Consider the following 26,199-nt stretch of genomic DNA (forward strand, 5'->3'; position numbering starts at 1 on the left):
TGACCTATGAATAGACTGGTAGAGGGAGTTAGAATACATTATGACCTATGAATAGACAGAGAGGGAGTTAGAATACGTTATGACCTATGAATAGACTGGTAGAGGGAGTTAGAATACGTTATGACCTATGAATAGACTGGTAGAGGGAGTTAGAATACGTTATGACCTATGAATAGACTGGTATAGGGAGTTAGAATACGTTATGACCTATGAATAGACTGGTAGAGGGAGTTAGAATACATTATGACCTATGAATAGACTGGTAGAGGGAGTTAGAATACATTATGACCTATGAATAGACTGGTAGAGGGAGTTAGAATACGTTATGACCTATGAATAGACAGAGAGGGAGTTAGAATACGTTATGACCTATGAATAGACTGGTAGAGGGAGTTAGAATACATTATGACCTATGAATAGACTGGTAGAGGGAGTTACAATACGTTATGACCTATGAATAGACAGAGAGGGAGTTAGAATACGTTATGACCTATGAATAGACTGGTAGAGGGAGTTAGAATACGTTATGACCTATGAATAGACAGAGAGGGAGTTAGAATACATTATGACCTATGAATAGACTGGTAGAGGGAGTTAGAATACGTTATGACCTATGAATAGACAGAGAGGGAGTTAGAATACATTATGACCTATGAATAGACTGGTAGAGGGAGTTAGAATACATTATGACCTATGAATAGACTGGTAGAGGGAGTTAGAATACGTTATGACCTATGAATAGACTGGTAGAGGGAGTTAGAATACGTTATGACCTATGAATAGACTGGTAGAGGGAGTTAGAATACGTTATGACCTATGAATAGACTGGTAGAGGGAGTTAGAATACGTTATGACCTATGAATAGACAGGAGAGGGAGTTAGAATACGTTATGACCTATGAATAGACTGGTAGAGGGAGTTAGAATACGTTATGACCTATGAATAGACTGGTAGAGGGAGTTAGAATACGTTATGACCTATGAATAGACAGAGAGGGAGTTAGAATACATTATGACCTATGAATAGACTGGTAGAGGGAGTTAGAATACGTTATGACCTATGAATAGACTGGTAGAGGGAGTTAGAATACGTTATGACCTATGAATAGACAGAGAGGGAGTTAGAATACGTTATGACCTATGAATAGACAGAGAGGGAGTTAGAATACGTTATGACCTATGAATAGACTGGTAGAGGGAGTTAGAATACGTTATGACCTATGAATAGACTGGTAGAGGGAGTTAGAATACATTATGACCTATGAATAGACTGGTAGAGGGAGTTAGAATACGTTATGACCTATGAATAGACAGAGAGGGAGTTAGAATACGTTATGACCTATGAATAGACAGAGAGGGAGTTAGAATACGTTATGACCTATGAATAGACTGGTAGAGGGAGTTAGAATGCATTATGACCTATGAATAGACTGGTAGAGGGAGTTAGAATACGTTATGACCTATGAATAGACAGAGAGGGAGTTAGAATACATTATGACCTATGAATAGACTGGGGTTAGAATACGTTATGACCTATGAATAGACAGAGAGGGAGTTAGAATACATTATGACCTATGAATAGACTGGTAGAGGGAGTTAGAATACGTTATGACCTATGAATAGACTGGTAGAGGGAGTTAGAATACGTTATGACCTATGAATAGACAGAGAGGGAGTTAGAATACGTTATGACCTATGAATAGACTGGTAGAGGGAGTTAGAATACGTTATGACCTATGAATAGACAGAGAGGGAGTTATAATACGTTATGACCTATGAATAGACTGGTAGAGGGAGTTAGAATACGTTATGACCTATGAATAGACAGAGAGGGAGTTAGAATACGTTATGACCTATGAATAGACTGGTAGAGGGAGTTAGAATACGTTATGACCTATGAATAGACTGGTAGAGGGAGTTAGAATACGTTATGACCTATGAATAGACTGGTAGAGGGAGTTAGAATACATTATGACCTATGAATAGACAGAGAGGGAGTTAGAATACGTTATGACCTATGAATAGACTGGTAGAGGGAGTTAGAATACGTTATGACCTATGAATAGACTGGTAGAGGGAGTTAGAATACGTTATGACCTATGAATAGACAGAGAGGGAGTTAGAATACATTATGACCTATGAATAGACTGGTAGAGGGAGTTAGAATACGTTATGACCTATGAATAGACTGAGAGGGAGTTAGAATACGTTATGACCTATGAATAGACTGGTAGAGGGAGTTAGAATACGTTATGACCTATGAATAGACTGGTAGAGGGAGTTAGAATACGTTATGACCTATGAATAGACAGAGAGGGAGTTAGAATACGTTATGACCTATGAATAGACTGGTAGAGGGAGTTAGAATACGTTATGACCTATGAATAGACTGGTAGAGGGAGTTAGAATACGTTATGACCTATGAATAGACAGAGAGGGAGTTAGAATACGTTATGACCTATGAATAGACAGAGAGGGAGTTAGAATACGTTATGACCTATGAATAGACTGGTAGAGGGAGTTAGAATACGTTTTGACCTATGAATAGACTGGTAGAGGGAGTTAGAATACATTATGACCTATGAATAGACTGGTAGAGGGAGTTAGAATACGTTATGACCTATGAATAGACAGAGAGGGAGTTAGAATACGTTATGACCTATGAATAGACAGAGAGGGAGTTAGAATACGTTATGACCTATGAATAGATTGGTAGAGGGAGTTAGAATGCATTATGACCTATGAATAGACTGGTAGAGGGAGTTAGAATACATTATGACCTATGAATAGACAGAGAGGGAGTTAGAATACATTATGACCTATGAATAGACTGGGTTAGAATACGTTATGACCTATGAATAGACAGAGAGGGAGTTAGAATACATTATGACCTATGAATAGACTGGTAGAGGGAGTTAGAATACATTATGACCTATGAATAGACTGGTAGAGGGAGTTAGAATACGATATGACCTATGAATAGACAGAGAGGGAGTTAGAATACGTTATGACCTATGAATAGACTGGTAGAGGGAGTTAGAATACGTTATGACCTATGAATAGACAGAGAGGGAGTTATAATACGTTATGACCTATGAATAGACTGGTAGAGGGAGTTAGAATACGTTATGACCTATGAATAGACAGAGAGGGAGTTAGAATACGTTATGACCTATGAATAGACTGGTAGAGGGAGTTAGAATACGTTATGACCTATGAATAGATTGGTAGAGGGAGTTAGAATACATTATGACCTATGAATAGACTGGTAGAGGGAGTTAGAATACATTATGACCTATGAATAGACAGAGAGGGAGTTAGAATACGTTATGACCTATGAATAGACTGGTAGAGGGAGTTAGAATACGTTATGACCTATGAATAGATTGGTAGAGGGAGTTAGAATACATTATGACCTATGAATAGACAGAGAGGGAGTTAGAATACGTTATGACCTATGAATAGACTGGTAGAGGGAGTTAGAATACATTATGACCTATGAATAGACTGGTAGAGGGAGTTAGAATACGTTATGACCTATGAATAGACAGAGAGGGAGTTAGAATACGTTATGACCTATGAATAGATTGGTAGAGGGAGTTAGAATACGTTATGACCTATGAATAGACAGAGAGGGAGTTAGAATACATTATGACCTATGAATAGACTGGTAGAGGGAGTTAGAATACGTTATGACCTATGAATAGACTGGTAGAGGGAGTTAGAATACATTATGACCTATGAATAGACTGGTAGAGGGAGTTAGAATACGTTATGACCTATGAATAGACAGAGAGGGAGTTAGAATACGTTATGACCTATGAATAGATTGGTAGAGGGAGTTAGAATGCATTATGACCTATGAATAGACTGGTAGAGGGAGTTAGAATACGTTATGACCTATGAATAGACTGGTAGAGGGAGTTAGAATACATTATGACCTATGAATAGACTGGTAGAGGGAGTTAGAATACATTATGACCTATGAATAGACTGGTAGAGGGAGTTAGAATACATTATGACCTATGAATAGACTGGTAGAGGGAGTTAGAATACATTATGACCTATGAATAGACTGGTAGAGGGAGTTAGAATACATTATGACCTATGAATAGACAGAGAGGGAGTTAGAATACATTATGACCTATGAATAGACTGGTAGAGGTAGTTAGAATACATTATGACCTATGAATAGACAGAGAGGGAGTTAGAATACGTTATGACCTATGAATAGACTGGGGAGTTAGAATACGTTATGACCTATGAATAGACAGAGAGGGAGTTAGAATACGTTATGACCTATGAATAGACAGAGAGGGAGTTAGAATACATTATGACCTATGAATAGACTGGTGGGAGTTAGAATACGTTATGACCTATGAATAGACTGGTAGAGGGAGTTAGAATACGTTATGACCTATGAATAGACTGGTAGAGGGAGTTAGAATACGTTATGACCTATGAATAGACTGGTAGAGGGAGTTAGAATACGTTATGACCTATGAATAGACTGAGAGGGAGTTAGAATACGTTATGACCTATGAATAGACTGGTGGGGTTAGAATACGTTATGACCTATGAATAGACAGTAGAGGGAGTTAGAATACGTTATGACCTATGAATAGACTGAGAGGGAGTTAGAATACGTTATGACCTATGAATAGACTGGTAGAGGGAGTTAGAATACATTATGACCTATGAATAGACTGGTAGAGGGAGTTAGAATACGTTATGACCTATGAATAGACTGGTAGAGGGAGTTAGAATACGTTATGACCTATGAATAGACTGGTAGAGGGAGTTAGAATACGTTATGACCTATGAATAGACTGAGGGGGAGTTAGAATACGTTATGACCTATGAATAGACTGGTAGAGGGAGTTAGAATACATTATGACCTATGAATAGACTGGTAGAGGGAGTTAGAATACGTTATGACCTATGAATAGACTGGTAGAGGGAGTTAGAATACATTATGACCTATGAATAGACTGAGAGGGAGTTAGAATACGTTATGACCTATGAATAGACTGAGAGGGAGTTAGAATACATTATGACCTATGAATAGACTGTAGAGGGAGTTAGAATACGTTATGACCTATGAATAGACTGGTAGAGGGAGTTAGAATACGTTATGACCTATGAATAGACTGGTAGAGGGAGTTAGAATACGTTATGACCTATGAATAGACTGGTATAGGGAGTTAGAATACGTTATGACCTATGAATAGACTGGTAGAGGGAGTTAGAATACATTATGACCTATGAATAGACTGGTAGAGGGAGTTAGAATACATTATGACCTATGAATAGACTGGTAGAGGGAGTTAGAATACGTTATGACCTATGAATAGACAGAGAGGGAGTTAGAATACGTTATGACCTATGAATAGACTGGTAGAGGGAGTTAGAATACGTTATGACCTATGAATAGACTGGTAGAGGGAGTTACAATACATTATGACCTATGAATAGACAGAGAGGGAGTTAGAATACGTTATGACCTATGAATAGACTGGTAGAGGGAGTTAGAATACGTTATGACCTATGAATAGACAGAGAGGGAGTTAGAATACATTATGACCTATGAATAGACTGGTAGAGGGAGTTAGAATACGTTATGACCTATGAATAGACAGAGAGGGAGTTAGAATACGTTATGACCTATGAATAGACTGGTAGAGGGAGTTAGAATACATTATGACCTATGAATAGACTGGTAGAGGGAGTTAGAATACGTTATGACCTATGAATAGACTGGTAGAGGGAGTTAGAATACGTTATGACCTATGAATAGACTGGTAGAGGGAGTTAGAATACGTTATGACCTATGAATAGACTGGTAGAGGGAGTTAGAATACGTTATGACCTATGAATAGACAGAGAGGGAGTTAGAATACGTTATGACCTATGAATAGACTGGTAGAGGGAGTTAGAATACGTTATGACCTATGAATAGACTGGTAGAGGGAGTTAGAATACGTTATGACCTATGAATAGACAGAGAGGGAGTTAGAATACATTATGACCTATGAATAGACTGGTAGAGGGAGTTAGAATACGTTATGACCTATGAATAGACTGGTAGAGGGAGTTAGAATACGTTATGACCTATGAATAGACAGAGAGGGAGTTAGAATACGTTATGACCTATGAATAGACAGAGAGGGAGTTAGAATACGTTATGACCTATGAATAGACTGGTAGAGGGAGTTAGAATACGTTATGACCTATGAATAGATTGGTAGAGGGAGTTAGAATACATTATGACCTATGAATAGACTGGTAGAGGGAGTTAGAATACGTTATGACCTATGAATAGACAGAGAGGGAGTTAGAATACGTTATGACCTATGAATAGACAGAGAGGGAGTTAGAATACGTTATGACCTATGAATAGATTGGTAGAGGGAGTTAGAATGCATTATGACCTATGAATAGACTGGTAGAGGGAGTTAGAATACATTATGACCTATGAATAGACAGAGAGGGAGTTAGAATACATTATGACCTATGAATAGACTGGGTTAGAATACGTTATGACCTATGAATAGACAGAGAGGGAGTTAGAATACATTATGACCTATGAATAGACTGGTAGAGGGAGTTAGAATACATTATGACCTATGAATAGACAGAGAGGGAGTTAGAATACGTTATGACCTATGAATAGACTGGTAGAGGGAGTTAGAATACATTATGACCTATGAATAGACAGAGAGGGAGTTAGAATACGTTATGACCTATGAATAGACTGGTAGAGGGAGTTAGAATACGTTATGACCTATGAATAGACTGGTAGAGGGAGTTAGAATACGTTATGACCTATGAATAGACTGGTAGAGGGAGTTAGAATACGTTATGACCTATGAATAGACAGAGAGGGAGTTAGAATACGTTATGACCTATGAATAGACTGGTAGAGGGAGTTAGAATACATTATGACCTATGAATAGACTGGTAGAGGGAGTTAGAATACGTTATGACCTATGAATAGACTGGTAGAGGGAGTTAGAATACGTTATGACCTATGAATAGACTGGTAGAGGGAGTTAGAATACATTATGACCTATGAATAGACTGGGTTAGAATACGTTATGACCTATGAATAGACAGAGAGGGAGTTAGAATACGTTATGACCTATGAATAGACAGAGAGGGAGTTAGAATACATTATGACCTATGAATAGACTGGTAGAGGGAGTTAGAATACGTTATGACCTATGAATAGACAGAGAGGGAGTTAGAATACGTTATGACCTATGAATAGACAGAGAGGGAGTTAGAATACATTATGACCTATGAATAGACTGGTAGAGGGAGTTAGAATACGTTATGACCTATGAATAGACTGGTAGAGGGAGTTAGAATACGTTATGACCTATGAATAGACTGGTAGAGGGAGTTAGAATACATAATGACCTATGAATAGACAGAGAGGGAGTTAGAATACATTATGACCTATGAATAGACTGGTAGAGGGAGTTAGAATACATTATGACCTATGAATAGACAGAGAGGGAGTTAGAATACATTATGACCTATGAATAGACAGAGAGGGAGTTAGAATACGTTATGACCTATGAATAGACTGGTAGAGGGAGTTAGAATACATTATGACCTATGAATAGACAGAGAGGGAGTTAGAATACGTTATGACCTATGAATAGACTGGTAGAGGGAGTTAGAATACATTATGACCTATGAATAGACTGGTAGAGGGAGTTAGAATACGTTATGACCTATGAATAGACTGGTAGAGGGAGTTAGAATACGTTATGACCTATGAATAGACAGAGAGGGAGTTAGAATACGTTATGACCTATGAATAGACAGAGAGGGAGTTAGAATACGTTATGACCTATGAATAGACTGGTAGAGGGAGTTAGAATACGTTATGACCTATGAATAGACTGGTAGAGGGAGTTAGAATACGTTATGACCTATGAATAGACTGGTAGAGGGAGTTAGAATACATTATGACCTATGAATAGACAGAGAGGGAGTTAGAATACGTTATGACCTATGAATAGACAGAGAGGGAGTTAGAATACATTATGACCTATGAATAGACTGGGTTAGAATACGTTATGACCTATGAATAGACAGAGAGGGAGTTAGAATACGTTATGACCTATGAATAGACTGGTAGAGGGAGTTAGAATACATTATGACCTATGAATAGACTGGTAGAGGGAGTTAGAATACGTTATGACCTATGAATAGACTGGTAGAGGGAGTTAGAATACATTATGACCTATGAATAGACAGAGAGGGAGTTAGAATACGTTATGACCTATGAATAGACAGAGAGGGAGTTAGAATACATTATGACCTATGAATAGACAGAGAGGGAGTTAGAATACATTATGACCTATGAATAGACTGGTAGAGGGAGTTAGAATACATTATGACCTATGAATAGACTGGTAGAGGGAGTTAGAATACGTTATGACCTATGAATAGACTGGTAGAGGGAGTTAGAATACGTTATGACCTATGAATAGACTGGTAGAGGGAGTTAGAATACGTTATGACCTATGAATAGACTGTTAGAGGGAGTTAGAATACGTTATGACCTATGAATAGACTGGTAGAGGGAGTTAGAATACATTATGACCTATGAATAGGTGTATGGGGTTGGTTTGGGATTGGGGTAAACTGGGGGGACTGGAATGGCCGTAACACACAGGAAATACATGACCGGATGCCCCTCATCGCTAATAAAGGAGAAGAAGGCTCCAGTATCGTTAGGTTGGGGGTTCGATGGGTTAGAGGTTCGAGATCAGGGTTAGAGGTCAGGGGTTAGAGGGTTTAGGAGGTCTTGGGGTTAGACGGTTTAGGAGGTCAGGAGTTAGAGGGTTTAGGAGGTCAGGGGTTAGAGGGTTTAGAAGGTCAGGGGTTAGTGGGTTTAGGAGGTCAGGGGTTATAGGTCAAGGGTTAGAGGGTTTAGGAGGTCAGTAGTTAGAGGTCAGGGGTTAGAGGTTAAGGGTTAGAGGGTTTAGGAGGTCAGGAGTTAGAGATCAGTGGTTAGAGGGTTTAGGAGGTCAGGAGTTAGAGGTCAAGGGTTAGAGAGTTTAGGAAGCAGGGGTTAGAGGGTTTAGGAGGTCAGGGGTTATAGGTCAAGGGTTAGTGGGTTTAGGAGGTCAGTAGTTAGAGGTCAGGGGTTAGAGGTCAAGGGTTAGAGGGTTTAGGAGGTCAGGAGTTAGAGGTCAGGGGTTAGAGGGTTTAGGAGGTCAGGGTTAGAGGTCAAGGGATAGAGGGTTTAGGAGGTCAGGAGTTAGAGGTCAGGGTTTAGAAGGTCAGGAGTTAGAGGTCAGGGGTTAGAGGGTTTAGGAGGTCAGGGTTAGAGGTTAGAGGTCAGAGTCTCACCATTGATGAGGAAGAAGAATGCTCCAGTCTCGTTGGCGACGGCCCGGGCAACCAGTGTCTTCCCTGTACCTGGAGGTCCATACAGCAGAATACCCCTGGGAGGCTAGGGAGGGAGGAGGAGGGGAGAGGAAGAAGAAGGAGAGGAGAGGATGGATGGATTTTTTATCTTTTTTTTCTCCTTTACTTAACAAGTCAGTTAAGAACAAATTCTTATTTTAAAATGACATCCTACCCCGGCCAAACCCTCCCCTAACCCAGACGGTGCTGAACCAATTATGCGCCGCCCTATGGGATGGCGTCTGTAGTGACACCTCTAGCACTGAGATGCAGTGCTTTAGACCACTGCGCCACTCGGGAGCTTTGAAATGGGATGGGTGGATGGACGGACAAAGAAACGGACAGACGGACAGATGGAGGGATGGACGGATAGATAGAGGTATAAATAGAGGGATGGATGAATAGATAGATCACCTTGACTCCTATAGCCTTGAATAGTCCAGGATGTCTGAGGGGAAGCTCCACCATTTCTTTGATTTGAGCTAACTGTTTACGACAACCTCCAATGTCATCATAGCCTACGTCATTCAGACTCTCCTCCTCGTCCTATCAGAGGCAGGGGGAAGACAATATGAGACTCTCACAGGTCCAACATGCTGTCAATCATTCAGACTTTCCTCCTCGACCCATCAGGGGCAGGGGGAGGGGCAAGGGAAGACAATATGAGACCCTCACAGGTACAACATGCTGTCAATCATTCAGTCAGACTTTCAGCTTGGGAAATGTTAGCAAAATTTTAGAGCAGGATTGTCAAACTCAATTCCTGTAAGACTTGTGTCTGTGCCTGTAGGTTTTCTGTCATCCCTTGTACTTGATCCCTTGTGCTTGTAATGAATTAGTTAGGATCTTTCATCACCTGGTTGTCTAGGTCTTAACTGGACACAAGTTGAGAGAAGACAACAAAACCAGCCGACACTGGTCCCTCCATGGAATGAGTTGGACTCCCCTGTTGTAGAGTTTGTTTTGGCCCAATTCAATAAAAAGTGTGATTTTACACAGAGACCTCTCTGTTGATTGGCTGTCCCTCGCAGTGGATGACGGTATCCGGGGCAACAATGCAGTGGGGGGCGGGGTCTGTCTCCACCACCTTGAACTCCACTGCCCGCATGCCCCCTCGCACAAGGAAGATGTCGCCTAGCAACACAACAATGCTGACAGTTACTCAACAACCAACAACTAAACAGCTTCTTACAAATAGTGAACTTGTAGTAGAATTAAGGTGTCGTGTCAAGTTATTATCAGCTGTAGGACTACATGTCGTGTTACCAGTTTATAGAAGGTCAGAAATGTTAGAAAAAGTTATAACCACTTGATTGAATGTCAGAAGTTTTATAATAAGTTATACGTTATATAAACAATTCATAGACAAAGGTTATGAGTACCTCTGTGTAAGGGCCAGTAGGGTCGGTCTACCTTTTTGTACAACAGTTATGAGTACCTCTGTGTAAGGGCCAGTAGGGTCGGTCTACCTTTTTGTACAACAGTTATGTGTACCTCTGTGTAAGGGCCAGTAGGGTCGGTCTACCTTTTTGTACAACAGTTATGTGTACCTCTGTGTAAGTGCCAGTAGGGTGGGTCTACCTTTTTGTACAACAGTTATGAGTACCTTTGTGTACAGGCCGATAGGCTTCCAAGAAATAGGGTTTCAGGAAGACGTCAAACAGGTTTCCCGTTAACCCTTCAATGGTGTCATCTATCGGCAGGACATGGATACGCACGCCGTACTTCACATCTGGGCATGCATGGACACTAGACACACACACATGCACAGGCACACACACACACACACACACACACACACACACACACACACACACACACACACACACACACACACACACACACAGAGACACGGAGAATCAAAATTGAAAGTGCTTTTTAGGCCAAAAATAGGCTAAATTTGTGACTGACTAAAATGTAAATGTAATCTGGTTCAGAGTAATCAGACATTTTACTTTTTAGTCATTTAGCAGACGCTCTTATCCAGAGTGACTTCCAGGAGAAATCAGGGTTAAGCGCCTTCCTCAAGGGCACATCAACATTCAATGTGATTTTTTTAAGACAGATTTTTCACCTAGTCTCGGGGATTCGGACCAGCAACCTGTCGGTTAAAAGCCAATCGCTCTTAACTGCTAGGCTACCTACCTGCATCCATATAGAGTTAGCACACAGGCATTTCCCAAATTTCCCAGAAATCCTGGTTAGAACCTTTCTGGAATCCTCCGACCAGGATGGCTGGAAAACCTGGGAATTTTGGGAAAACTTACCGGAATTGTATATCTCTAATCAGAAGTCTACCTGATGACATCACACAGGTAATCAGTACAGTAGCCTACCTGATGACATCACCGAGGCGTACCCTCAGGTTGTTGCGTGTGACGCGGTTCATGCGGACGCGTTCGTCTGGACAGGTGTCGTCTGTCAACACGATACACACCGTCTCACGGCGCTTCCTCCCCCGAAGGACCACCGTGTCGCCACGGAACAACTGCAGCTCCTCTGTCTTCGCCTGGGAGACACAGGAAGTAATACACATGCTCGAGACTGGAGACACAGGAAGTAATACACACGCTCGAGACTGGAGACACAGGAAGTAATACACACGCTCGAGACTGGAGACACAGGAAGTAATACACACGCTCGAGACTGGAGACGCAGGAAGTAATACACACGCTCGAGACTGGAGACACAGGAAGTAATACACACGCTCGAGACTGGAGACACAGGAAGTAATACACACGCTCGAGACTGGAGACACAGGAAGTAATACACACGCTCGAGACTGGAGACACAGGAAGTAATACACACGCTCGAGACTGGAGGTACAGTGCCTTGACTTACACTTTGTTGTGTTGCAGCCTGAATTCAAAATGGATTAAATTGCTTTTTTTTCTCACCCATCTACACACAATACCCCATTATGACAAAAAAAGGTGAAATGTTTGCACATTTATTGAAAATTAAATACAGAAATATCTAATTTTCTGAAGTATTCACACCCCTGAGTCAATACTTTGTAGAAGCACCTTTGGCAGCGATTACAGATGTGAGTCTTTCGGGGTAAGTCTCTAAGAGCTTTGCACACCTGGATTGTGCAACATTTGCACATTATTCTTTTCAAAATTCTTCAAGCTGTGTCAAATTGGTTGTTGATCATTGCTAGACCAAAACCAAAACCATTGTCAGGTCTTGCCATATATTTTCAATGATATTTAAATCAAAATTGTAACTCTGCCACTCTTGGTAAGCAACTGCAGTGTAGATTTGGCCTTGTGTTTTAGGTTATTGTCCTGCTGAAAGGTTAATTAATGTCCCAGTGTCTGGTGGAAAGCAGGCTGAATCAGGTTTTCCTCTAGGATTTTGCCTGTGCTTTGCTCCATTCCATTTCTTTTTTATCCTGAAAAATTCCCCAGTCCTTAATGATTACAAGCACACCCATAACATGATGCAGTCACCACTATGCTTGAAAATATGGAGAGTGGTACTCAGTGATGTGTTGTGTAACATAACACTTTGTATTCAGGACAAAAAGTGAATTGCTTTGCCACATATTTTGCAGTATTACTTCAGTGCTTTGTTGCAACCAGAATGCATGTTTTGGAATCTTTTTTATTCTGTACAGGCTTGCTTCTTTTGACTCTGTCAATTATATTAGTATTGTGGAGTAACTAAAATGTTGTTGATCCATCCTCAGTTTTCTCCTATCACAGCCATTAAACTCTAACTGTTTTAAAGTTACCGTTGGCCTCATGGTGAAAAACCCTGAGCGGTTTCCTTCCTCTCCGGCAACTGAGTTAGGAAGGATTCCTGCATCTTTGTAGTGACTGGCTGTATTGATACACCATCCAAAGTGTAATTAATAACTTCACCATGCTCAAAGGGACTTTCAATGTTGGATTTTTGAAATGCTTACCCACCTACCAATATGTGCTCTTCTTTGCAAGGCACTGGAAAACCTCCCTGGTCTTTGTGGTTGATTCTGTGTTTGAAATTCACTGCTCGACTGAGGGACCTTACAGATAATAGTATGTATGGGGTGAGGTAGTCATTCAAAAATCATGTTAAGTCCATGTAACTTATTGAGTGACTTGTTAAGCACATTTTTACTCCTGAACTTATTTAGGCTTGCCATAACAAAGGGGTTAAATACATATTGACTCAAGATATTTCAGCTTTCAACACACACACCTGAGACTGGCAACGCACACACCTGAGACTGGCAACACACACACCTGAGACTGGCAACACACACACCTGAGACTGGTAACACACACACCTGAGACTGGTAACTCACACACCTGAGACTGGCAACGCACACACCTGAGACTGGCAACACACACACCTGAGACTGGTAACACACACACCTGAGACTGGTAACTCACACACCTGAGACTGGTAACTCACACACCTGAGACTGGTAACTCACACACCTGAGACTGGCAACACACACACCTGAGACTGGCAACCACACACACCTGAGACTGGTAACTCACACACCTGAGACTGGTAACACACACACCTGAGACTGGTAACACACACACCTGAGACTGGTAACACACACACCTGAGACTGGCAACACACACACCTGAGACTGGCAACACACACACCTGAGACTGGTAACTCACACACCTGAGACTGGCAACACACACACCTGAGACTGGTAACTCACACACCTGAGACTGGCAACTCACACACACCTGAGACTGGTAACACACACACACCTGAGACTGGTAACACACACACCTGAGACTGGTAACACACACACCTGAGACTGGTAACACACACACCTGAGACTGGCAACACACACACCTGAGACTGGTAACACACACACCTGAGACTGGCAACACACACACACCTGAGACTGGCAACTCACACACCTGAGACTGGCAACACACACACACCTGAGACTGGTAACACACACACCTGAGACTGGTAACACACACACCTGAGACTGGTAACACACACACACCTGAGACTGGTAACACACACACCTGAGACTGGTAACACACACACCTGAGACTGGTAACACACACACCTGAGACTGGTAACACACACACCTGAGACTGGCAACACACACACACCTGAGACTGGTAACACACACACCTGAGACTGGTAACACACACACCTGAGACTGGCAACACACACACCTGAGACTGGTAACTCACACACCTGAGACTGGCAACACACACACCTGAGACTGGCAACACACACACCCTGAGACTGGCAACACACACACACCTGAGACTGGCAACACACACACACCTGAGACTGGCAACACACACACATGAGACTGGCAACACACACACCTGAGACTGGTAACTCACACACCTGAGACTGGTAACTCACACACCTGAGACTGGTAACACACACACCTGAGACTTGTAACACACACACCTGAGACTGGTAACACACACACACACCTGAGACTGGTAACACACACACACACCTGAGACTGGTAACACACACACACACCTGAGACTGGTAACACACACACCTGAGACTGGTAACACACACACACACCTGAGACTGGTAACACACACACACACCTGAGACTGGCAACTCACACACCTGAGACTGGCAACACACACACCTGAGACTGGCAACACACACACACCTGAGACTGGCAACTCACACACCTGAGACTGGTAACACACACACCTGAGACTGGCAACACACACACACCTGAGACTGGTAACTCACACACCTGAGACTGGCAACACACACACCTGAGACTGGTAACTCACACACCTGAGACTGGTAACTCACACACCTGAGACTGGTAACACACACACCTGAGACTTGTAACACACACACCTGAGACTGGTAACTCACACACCTGAGACTGGCAACACACACACCTGAGACTGGCAACACACACACCTGAGACTGGCAACACACACACCTGAGACTGGCAACACACACACACCTGAGACTGGTAACACACACACCTGAGACTGGCAACACACACACACCTGAGACTGGTAACTCACACACCTGAGACTGGCAACACACACACCTGAGACTGGCAACACACACACACACCTGAGACTGGTAACACACTCACCTGAGACTGGCAACACACACACACCTGAGACTGGCAACACACACACACCTGAGACTGGCAACACACACACATGAGACTGGCAACACACACACCTGAGACTGGTAACTCACACACCTGAGACTGGCAACTCACACACCTGAGACTGGTAACACACACACCTGAGACTTGTAACACACACACCTGAGACTGGTAACTCACACACCTGAGACTGGCAACACACACACCTGAGACTGGCAACACACTCACCTGAGACTGGCAACACACACACACCTGAGACTGGTAACTCACACACCTGAGACTGGCAACACACACACCTGAGACTGGCAACACACACACACCTGAGACTGGTAACACACTCACCTGAGACTGGCAACACACACACACCTGAGACTGGCAACACACACACACCTGAGACTGGCAACACACACACCTGTGAGAGGCTGACGATGCTGTTGTCTTCATTGTGGGCTTCATCCACCACCAGTCTGTTGGGTCTGTGTTTCTGTTTCAGGATAGCAGTGGAGAAATCCTCCCCCTTAGGACTGCCAACACACATACAGTTACACACACACACACACACACACACACATACAGAGAATCACACACACACACTTGTCCCACATAGCTCCTGTTTCTCCATGTGACGATGATCTGAATTTAGCCCCGTCTACAGCTCTGTTTACAAAGAGTAGAGGACAGACCTCTCCTGGCCTCATCTCAGCCCTTATTGCTTCATGGATATATTAAGACAAAGTGCAGAATGGAAACTTGGGTCATAGTCATTAGTGCACAACTTAGCAAAACATTTTGAAATGAAAAACAAATGTCCCAGTCCGTTTGATGCATAATGAATGTTACCCTGGTGATTTAGTTAAGCTAGTTATAACACTGTTACCCTGGTGATTTAGTTAAGCTAGTTATAACACTGTTACCCTGGTGATTTAGTTGAGCTAGTTATAACACTGTTACCCTGGTGATTTAGTTTAGCTAGTTATAACACTGTTACCCTGGTGATTTAGTTAAGCTAGTTATAACACTGTTACCCTGGTGATTTAGTTAAGCTAGTTATAACACTGTTGCGACACTCTGTTACCCTGGTGATTTAGTTAAGCTAGTTATAACACTGTTACCCTGGTGATTTAGTTTAGCTAGTTATAACACTGTTGTAGTACTCACTCTGTTACCCTGGTGATTTAGTTCAGCTAGTTATAACACTGTTACCCTGGTGATTTAGTTAAGCTAGTTATAACACTGTTACCCTGGTGATTTAGTTAAGCTAGTTATAACACTGTTACCCTGGTGATTTAGTTTAGCTAGTTATAACACTGTTGTAGTACTCACGTTCCCTGGTGATTTAGTTTAGCTAGTTATAACACTGTTACCCTGGTGATTTAGTTAAGCTAGTTATAACACTGTTGCAGTACTCACTCTGTTACCCTGGTGATTTAGTTTAGCTAGTTATAACACTGTTACCCTGGTGATTTAGTTTAGCTAGTTATAACACTGTTACCCTGGTGATTTAGTTTAGCTAGTTATAACACTGTTACCCTGGTGATTTAGTTAAGCTAGTTATAACACTGTTACCCTGGTGATTTAGTTTAGCTAGTTATAACACTGTTGTAGTACTCACTCTGTTACCCTGGTGATTTAGTTCAGCTAGTTATAACACTGTTACCCTGGTGATTTAGTTAAGCTAGTTATAACACTGTTGCAGTACTCACTCTGTTACCCTGGTGATTTAGTTAAGCTAGTTATAACACTGTTACCCTGGTGATTTAGTTAAGCTAGTTATAACACTGTTGTAGTACTCACTCTGTTACCCTGGTGATTTAGTTTAGCTAGTTATAACACTGTTACCCTGGTGATTTAGTTAAGCTAGTTATAACACTGTTACCCTGGTGATTTAGTTAAGCTAGTTATAACACTGTTACCCTGGTGATTTAGTTAAGCTAGTTATAACACTGTTGCAGTACTCACTCTGTTACCCTGGTGATTTAGTTAAGCTAGTTATAACACTGTTACCCTGGTGATTTAGTTAAGCTAGTTATAACACTGTTACCCTGGTGATTTAGTTAAGCTAGTTATAACACTGTTACCCTGGTGATTTAGTTTAGCTAGTTATAACACTGTTGTAGTACTCACTCTGTTACCCTGGTGATTTAGTTTAGCTAGTTATAACACTGTTACCCTGGTGATTTAGGTAAGCTAGTTATAACACTGTTACCCTGGTGATTTAGTTAAGCTAGTTATAACACTGTTACCCTGGTGATTTAGTTTAGCTAGTTATAACACTGTTGTAGTACTCACTCTGTTACCCTGGTGATTTAGTTTAGCTAGTTATAACACTGTTACCCTGGTGATTTAGTTAAGCTAGTTATAACACTGTTGCAGTACTCACTCTGTTACCCTGGTGATTTAGTTTAGCTAGTTATAACACTGTTACCCTGGTGATTTAGTTAAGCTAGTTATAACACTGTTACCCTGGTGATTTAGTTCAGCTAGTTATAACACTGTTACCCTGGTGATTTAGTTTAGCTAGTTATAACACTGTTGTAGTACTCACTCTGTTACCCTGGTGATTTAGTTCAGCTAGTTATAACACTGTTACCCTGGTGATTTAGTTAAGCTAGTTATAACACTGTTACCCTGGTGATTTAGTTAAGCTAGTTATAACACTGTTACCCTGGTGATTTAGTTGAGCTAGTTATAACACTGTTACCCTGGTGATTTAGTTAAGCTAGTTATAACACTGTTGCAGTACTCACTCTGTTACCCTGGTGATTTAGTTAAGCTAGTTATAACACTGTTACCCTGGTGATTTAGTTAAGCTAGTTATAACACTGTTACCCTGGTGATTTAGTTAAGCTAGTTATAACACTGTTACCCTGGTGATTTAGTTCAGCTAGTTATAACACTGTTTCCTCTGTACCCTGGTGATTTAGTTAAGCTAGTTATAACACTGTTACCCTGGTGATTTAGTTAAGCTAGTTATAACACTGTTACCCTGGTGATTTAGTTAAGCTAGTTATAACACTGTTGCAGTACTCACTCTGTTACCCTGGTGATTTAGTTCAGCTAGTTATAACACTGTTACCCTGGTGATTTAGTTAAGCTAGTTATAACACTGTTACCCTGGTGATTTAGTTAAGCTAGTTATAACACTGTTACCCTGGTGATTTAGTTAAGCTAGTTATAACACTGTTGCAGTACTCACTCTGTTACCCTGGTGATTTAGTTAAGCTAGTTATAACACTGTTACCCTGGTGATTTAGTTAAGCTAGTTATAACACTGTTGCAGTACTCACTCTGTTACCCTGGTGATTTAGTTTAGCTAGTTATAACACTGTTACCCTGGTGATTTAGTTAAGCTAGTTATAACACTGTTACCCTGGTGATTTAGTTAAGCTAGTTATAACACTGTTGCAGTACGTTACCCTGGTGATTTAGTTAAGCTAGTTATAACACTGTTACCCTGGTGATTTAGTTAAGCTAGTTATAACACTGTTACCCTGGTGATTTAGTTAAGCTAGTTATAACACTGTTGTAGTACTCATTCTGTTACCCTGGTGATTTAGTTTAGCTAGTTATAACACTGTTACCCTGGTGATTTAGTTCAGCTAGTTATAACTTGTTGCACACTCTGTTACCCTGGTGATTTAGTTAAGCTAGTTATAACACTGTTACCCTGGTGATTTAGTTAAGCTAGTTATAACACTGTTGCAGTACTCACTCTGTTACCCTGGTGATTTAGTTTAGCTAGTTATAACACTGTTACCCTGGTGATTTAGTTAAGCTAGTTATAACACTGTTGCAGTACTCACTCTGTTACCCTGGTGATTTAGTTTAGCTAGTTATAACACTGTTACCCTGGTGATTTAGTTAAGCTAGTTATAACACTGTTACCCTGGTGATTTAGTTAAGCTAGTTATAACACTGTTGTAGTACTCACTCTGTCCCTCCAGAGGCAGGCATGGCTGGGTATGGTGAGTTCCTGTGTAACAGAACCTGCTCCTAGATCCTTTATGGGTCAGCGTACCCTGGTCTCTCCCTGGTTCTGGGTTTGGATGTTGGGTTTGGGTCGGAGTCCTGGGCCTAGTTAAAGAGTCCTGGGTCTTAGGTGTTGGATGTTGGGTCCTGGGTCTAGTCCTGAGTCTTTAGTTCTGGTCTCTCCTGTATATCTCTGAGGTAGAGCTCAGTAGTTTGGTCTTCTCTCTCTGCAGACGGTGTTCTCAGTGGCTGGGGGTCAGGTCTGTCTAGGGAAAGTCCCTCTCAATGCCTCCCTCCCCCCTTGTTGAGCGTCTCTCCTCCCTCCCTCCTCGTCCCACCTCCTCCCCCACCCTTCACATACTCTGGAAAGTGGCCCAGTGCAGAACAGATATCATGTCATATACCCCCACCCTCCTCTCCTCCCGGACAGACACTCCCCCTGTTACTCCCTAACACCACACACACAAACACATATACCATACTCATACCATGTTCTGATATTTGTAATGTACAGATTCATACCATGTTCTGATATTTGTAATGTACAGATTCATACCATGTTCTGTTATTTGTAATGGACAGTTTTGTACCATGTTCTGATATTTGTAATGGACAGTTTTGTACCATGTTCTGATATTTGTAATGGACAGTTTTGTACCATGTTCTGATATTTGTAATGGACAGATTTAGACATTCACACACAGCGGTACAGAGTGACACACAGCGGTACAGAGTGACACACAGCGGTACAGAGTGGCACACAACGGTACGGAGTCGCACACAGCGGTACAGAGTGACACACAGCGGTACAGAGTGGCACACAGCGGTACGGAGTGGCACACAGCGGTACGGAGTGACACACAGCGGTACAGAGTGACACACAGCGGTACAGAGTGACACACAGCGGTACGGAGTCGCACACAGCGGTACAGAGTGACACACAGCGGTACAGAGTGACACACAGCGGTACAGAGTGACACACAGCGGTACAGAGTGACACACAGCGGTACGGAGTCGCACACAGCGGTACAGAGTGACACACAGCGGTACAGAGTGACACACAGCGGTACAGAGTGACACACAGCGGTACAGAGTCGCACACAGCGGTACAGAGTGACACACAGCGGTACAGAGTGACACACAGCGGTACAGAGTGACACACAGCAGTACAGAGTGACACACAGCGGTACAGAGTGACACACAGCTGTAGCTAACTGGAATGTTTTGCTTTAGACTTTTATTCCAAAAGCATCTCATTGTTTACAATAGAAAACATAAAACGAGCAACCAGGGGATTTGACTTTACAGACAGAACAGTACTCCCAGAATGCTGTGGAGACCTGCTAGGACAGTCAGAACAGAGACCTGCTAGGACAGTCAGAACAGAGACCTGCTAGGACAGTCAGAACAGAGACCTGCTAGGACAGTCAGAACAGAGACCTGCTAGGACAGTCAGAACAGAGACCTGCTAGGACAGTCAGAACAGAGTCCTGCTAGCACAGTCAGAACAGAGACCTGCTAGGACAGTCTGACAGAGTGACAGTCAGAACAGAGTCCTGCTAGAACAGTCTGACAGAGTCACAGACAGAACAGAGACCTAATAGGACAGTCTGACAGAGTGACAGACAGAACAGAGACCTAATAGGACAGTCTGACAGAGTGACAGACAGAACAGAGTCCTGCTAGGACAGTCTGACAGAGTGACAGTCAGAACAGAGTCCTACTAGATCAGTCTGACAGAGTGACAGACAGAACAGAGTCCTGCTAGGACAGTCTGACAGAGTGACAGTCAGAACAGAGTCCTACTAGATCAGTCTGACAGAGTGACAGTCAGAACAGAGTCCTGCTAGGACAGTCTGACAGAGTGACAGTCAGAACAGAGTCCTGCTAGAACAGTCTGACAGAGTGACAGTCAGAACAGAGACCTGCTAGAACAGTCTGACAGAGTGACAGTCAGAACAGAGACCTGCTAGAACAGTCTGACAGAGTGACAGTCAGAACAGAGTCCTGCTAGGACAGTCTGACAGAGTGACAGACAGAACAGAGTCCTGCTAGGACAGTCTGACAGAGTGACAGACAGAACAGAGTCCTGCTAGGACAGTCTGACAGAGTGACAGTCAGAACAGAGTCCTGCTAGGACAGTCTGACAGAGTGACAGTCAGAACAGAGACCTGCTAGGACAGTCTGACAGAGTGACAGACAGAACAGAGTCCTGCTAGAACAGTCTGACAGAGTGACAGACAGAACAGAGACCTGCTAGGACAGTCTGACAGAGTGACAGTCAGAACAGAGACCTGCTAGGACAGTCTGACAGAGTGACAGTCAGAACAGAGTCCTGCTAGGACAGTCTGACAGAGTGACAGACAGAACAGAGACCTAATAGGACAGTCTAACACAGTAACAGCTGGCGACAATTTACAACAAATAACTCAATGAGAACAAGTGACACAGGGTGAGATGAAAGCCCACAACTGGCAAAATCATCCAATGAGAGCCCAGAACTGCAAAACGTATCCAATCACAACACAGCTGTGAAACACGGAGACGTGAACTCAGTCCTGTAGTAAATGCTGGTGGTGAGTGATTGATTCATTTTTACAAATGTAATACCCTGTGTTGAAATACATTACATTCACTTCAATGGGTTTGAAATTCATTTCAATGTGTGTATACATTTCATTTATTTACATATACACTGAGTGTACAAAACATTATGAGTGTACAAAAACACCTGTTCTTTCCATTACGTTTTACTTTTATTTAACTAGGCAAGTCAGTTAAGAACAAATTCTTATTTTCAATGACGGCCTAGGAACAGTGGGTTAACTGCCTTGTTCAGGGGCAGAACGACAGATTTGTACCTTGTCAGCTCAGGGATTCGATCTTGCAACCTTTTGGTTACTAGTCCAACGCTCTAACCACTAGGCTACCTGCCACCCCTAGACTGACCAGGTGAAAGCTATTATCCCTTATTGATGTCACTTGTTAAATCCATTTCAATCAGTGAAGGACAGGTTAAAGAAGGATTTTTAAGACTTGAGACAATTGAGACATGGATTGTGTATGTGGGACATTCAGAGGGTGAGTGGGCAAGAAAAATGTGTCTTTGAACAGGGTATGGTAGTAGGTGCTGGGCGCACCGTTGTGTCAAGAACTGCAACGTTGCTGGGTTTTTCACGCTCAACAGTTTCCCGTGTGTATCAAGAATGGTTAACCAACCAAAGGACATCCAGCTGACTTGACACAACTGCATCCCCGTGGAACGCTTTCAACACCTTGTAGAGTCCATACCCCGACAAATTGAGGCTGTTCTGAGGGCAAAAGGGTGCAAGTCAATATTAGGAAGGTGTTCTTAATGTTTTGTACACTCATTGTATGTCAGTCAGTTTATGACGTTGACTCCTATTTTCTCCCCAGTTCTCTGGTGTTTTAGTCATCACATTTCTCCTGTTATTTACCCAAACCTGTCATGAATAGGTTAGACCAGGCCTGTCATGAATAGGTTAGACCTGGCCTGTCATGAATAGGTTAGACCAGGCCTGTCATGAATAGGTTAGACCTGGCCTGTCATGAATATGTTAGACCTGGCCTGTCATGAATATGTTAGACCTGGCCTGTCATGAATAGGTTAGACCAGGCCTGTCATGAATAGGTTAGACCTGGCCTGTCATGAATAGTTTAGACCTGGCCTGTCATGAATAGGTTAGACCAGGCCTGTCATGAATAGGTTAGACCTGGCCTGTCATGAATAGGTTAGACCTGGCCTGTCATGAATAGGTTAGACCAGGCCTGTCATGAATAGGTTAGACCTGGCCTGTCATGAATATGTTAGACCAGGCCTGTCATGAATAGGTTAGACCTGGCCTGTCATGAATAGGTTAGACCTGGCCTGTCATGAATAGGTTAGACCTGTCAGGAATAGGTTAGACCAGACCTGTCATGAATAGGTTAGACCAGACCTGTCATGAATAGGTTAGACCAGACCTGTCAGGAATAGGTTAGACCAGACCTGTCAGGAATAGGTTAGACCAGACCTGTCATGAATAGGTTAGACCAGACCTGTCATGAATAGGTTAGACCAGACCTGTCATGAATAGGTTAGACCTGTCATGAATAGGTTAGACCTGTCATGAATAGGTTAGACCAGACCTGTAATGAATAGGTTAGACCAGTCATGAATAGGTTAGACCTGGCCTGTCATGAATAGGTTAGACCAGACCTGTCATGAATAGGTTAGATCAGACCTGTCAGGAATAGGTTAGACCAGACCTGTCAGGAATAGGTTAGATCAGACCTGTCAGGAATAGGTTAGACCAGACCTGTCAGGAATAGGTTAGACCAGACCTGTCAGGAATAGGTTAGACCTGTCATGAATATGTTAGACCAGGTGAAGTGAGGGTAGAGGCTGGGCAGGGCTGGGTATATCCTGTCATGAATAGGTTAGACCAGGTGAAGTGAGGGTAGAGGCTGGGCAGGGCTGGGTATATCCTGTCATGAATAGGTTAGACCAGGTGACGTGAGTGTAGAGGCTAAGCAGGGCTGGGTATATCCTGTCATGAATAGGTTAGACCAGGTGAAGTGAGGGTAGAGGCTGGGCAGGGCTGGGTATATCCTGTCATGAATAGGTTAGACCAGGTGAAGTGAGTGTAGAGGCTGGGCAGGGCTGGGTATATCCTGTCATGAATAGGTTAGACCAGGTGAAGCGAGGGTAGAGGCTGGGCAGGGCTGGGTATATCCTGTCATGAATAGGTTAGACCAGGTGAAGCGAGGGTAGAGGCTGGGCAGGGCTGGGTATATCCTGTCATGAATAGGTTAGACCAGGTGAAGCGAGGGTAGAGGCTGGGCAGGGCTGGGTATATCCTGTCATGAATAGGTTAGACCAGGTGAAGTGAGGGTAGAGGCTGGGCAGGGCTGGGTATAACCTGTCATGAATAGGTTAGACCAGGTGAAGCGAGGGTAGAGGCTGGGCAGGGCTGGGTATATCCTGTCATGAATAGGTTAGACCAGGTGACGTGAGTGTAGAGGCTGGGCAGGGCTGGGTATATGTTTGGGATTGGGAAGGCTCAGGGGACAAGGGGTTTTGGGTATTTGAAGCGGCTTCACTTTTGTATAAAATGTATCCTTTACATTTCCTCCAAAAACACTGACACAAAAGAACTGTCCTGTTCTGGTCCCGTGTCTCTCTCTCCCTCTATCATCTTAGAGGTCCCACTGTTTGTTCTAAACAACCCATAGACAGTGTTACAAAAAGACATAGTACCTGCTAACAGCAACAGTTTAGTCCGGAGGTTACAAAGTGTTCCACTGTCAACATCGTCCCCAGCCTCTAACTCCAACAGAGAGGTTGCATAATGGTTTGAATGAATGTTGTTTTCTGTCGGACCAAAGGTTGTTCTGAATGAAGCACGTTGAACACTGTCTTCCTGTCTGTGAGGTTACACAGGTGCTGCTCACTGTCTTCCTGTCTGTGAGGTTACACAGGTGCTGCTCACTGTCTTCCTGTCTGTGAGGTTACACAGGTGCTCTTCCTGTCTGTGAGGTTACACAGGTGCTGCTCACTGTCTTCCTGTCTGTGAGGTTACACAGGTGCTGCTCACTGTCTTCCTGTCTGTGAGGTTACACAGGTGCTGCTCACTGTCTTCCTGTCTGTGATTCACTTCTCATGTCTTCCTGTCTGTGAGTTACACAGGTGCTGCTCACTGTCTTCCTGTTGTGAGGTTACACGGTGCTGCTCACTGTCTTCCTGTCTGTGAGGTTACACAGGTGCTGCTCACTGTCTTCCTGTCTGTGATACTGTCTTCCTGTCTGTGAGGTTACACAGGTGCTGCTCACTGTCTTCCTGTCTGTGATGTTACACAGGTGCTGCTCACTGTCGACACTCCTGAACACTGCCCTGTATCCTAGTAGGTGACTCAGACTGCGTCTCAAATGCACCCTATTCCTAGTGCACTACGTTTGACCAGGGCCGTGCACTGAGTCCGATAGGCCCTGGTCAAAAGCAGTGCACAAAGCCCTCGGGGCCCTGGTCAAAAGCAGTGCACAAAGGCCTCGGGGCCCTGGTCAAAAGCAGTGCACTATAAAAGAAACAGGGTGCCAGTTGGGACAAAGCCTCAGAGGAGGATGAAGTTTTCCTTAAACAATCAAAAGGAACAATTAAAAGACCAGTTATGTAGTTGTCTTTAGACACTGATCTATGATCAGTTTTGCGTGTAAAAAAAACCCTATTGGATATGGGGAGGATAAGCTGATCCTGGATCTGTGATCTGAGTGAGGAGGATCCCTTCAGCCAGGTGGACACAATGGCCACCATATACTGTCCCCATTCCATGCCTTTTAAATCCACCAGGGGGTACATGTGATCACTTCAAGAGAAGTGGAATGTAGCCAATGTTCAGGTGATTGGTTGATTGTTCAGGAGTCTAAAGCAGCGGCTAATGTCCTTCAAAAAGGTTCAAAAGGTCAAAGCAGAACTTCAAATAAAACACATGCCAGACCAAAGCCCGTTAAACACATTCAATAGCAACATCTTCTCTTCTTCTCTTTCCCCATTTCCTTATTTCTTCTTCGTCTCTGTTTGGTGGTCTGTCCGTCAAAACATCATCAGGTATAAAATCCAAGGATTCTCTATTCCATTGTCTTCTCTCTCCCCCTCTCTCTCTCTCTCTCTCTCTCTCTGTGTGTGTTCTCTCCCAAAGCGTTGAGTCCAGGAGAGGGGCATGT

General features: G+C 43.0%; 1 protein-coding gene and 2 long non-coding RNA genes across 3 annotated transcripts in view; 1 reads left to right on the forward strand and 2 right to left on the reverse strand.

Annotated features, from left to right (window-relative positions):
• The window catches only part of LOC106591663 (transitional endoplasmic reticulum ATPase), an 86,961-nt gene extending 67,167 nt beyond the window's left edge, over positions 1-19,794 (reverse strand). The window contains exons 1-7 of the mRNA XM_045709728.1: positions 19,442-19,794; positions 15,923-16,034; positions 11,765-11,937; positions 11,035-11,177; positions 10,432-10,562; positions 9,843-9,974; positions 9,372-9,474 (exon numbers count right to left, since the gene is read on the reverse strand). Of these exons, the coding sequence (XP_045565684.1) occupies positions 9,372-9,474; positions 9,843-9,974; positions 10,432-10,562; positions 11,035-11,177; positions 11,765-11,937; positions 15,923-16,034; positions 19,442-19,464 (817 nt within the window). The 5' untranslated portion in view covers positions 19,465-19,794. The remainder of the gene's footprint in view (positions 1-9,371; positions 9,475-9,842; positions 9,975-10,431; positions 10,563-11,034; positions 11,178-11,764; positions 11,938-15,922; positions 16,035-19,441) is intronic.
• An 896-nt stretch (positions 19,795-20,690) lies between these two features.
• Positions 20,691-25,038, reverse strand: LOC123730967 (uncharacterized). The gene is made up of 2 exons (XR_006762462.1): positions 23,724-25,038; positions 20,691-23,563 (listed from the first exon to the last, which is right to left on the reverse strand). It is a non-coding gene; the product is annotated as an uncharacterized lncRNA (long non-coding RNA).
• Positions 22,619-23,093, forward strand: LOC123730968 (uncharacterized). The gene is made up of 2 exons (XR_006762464.1): positions 22,619-22,956; positions 23,007-23,093. It is a non-coding gene; the product is annotated as an uncharacterized lncRNA (long non-coding RNA).
• Positions 25,039-26,199: the final 1,161 nt, after the last annotated feature.

Source organism: Salmo salar, chromosome ssa02 (assembly GCF_905237065.1).
Source record: "Salmo salar chromosome ssa02, Ssal_v3.1, whole genome shotgun sequence".
In the NCBI taxonomy this organism is placed as follows: domain Eukaryota; kingdom Metazoa; phylum Chordata; class Actinopteri; order Salmoniformes; family Salmonidae; genus Salmo; species Salmo salar.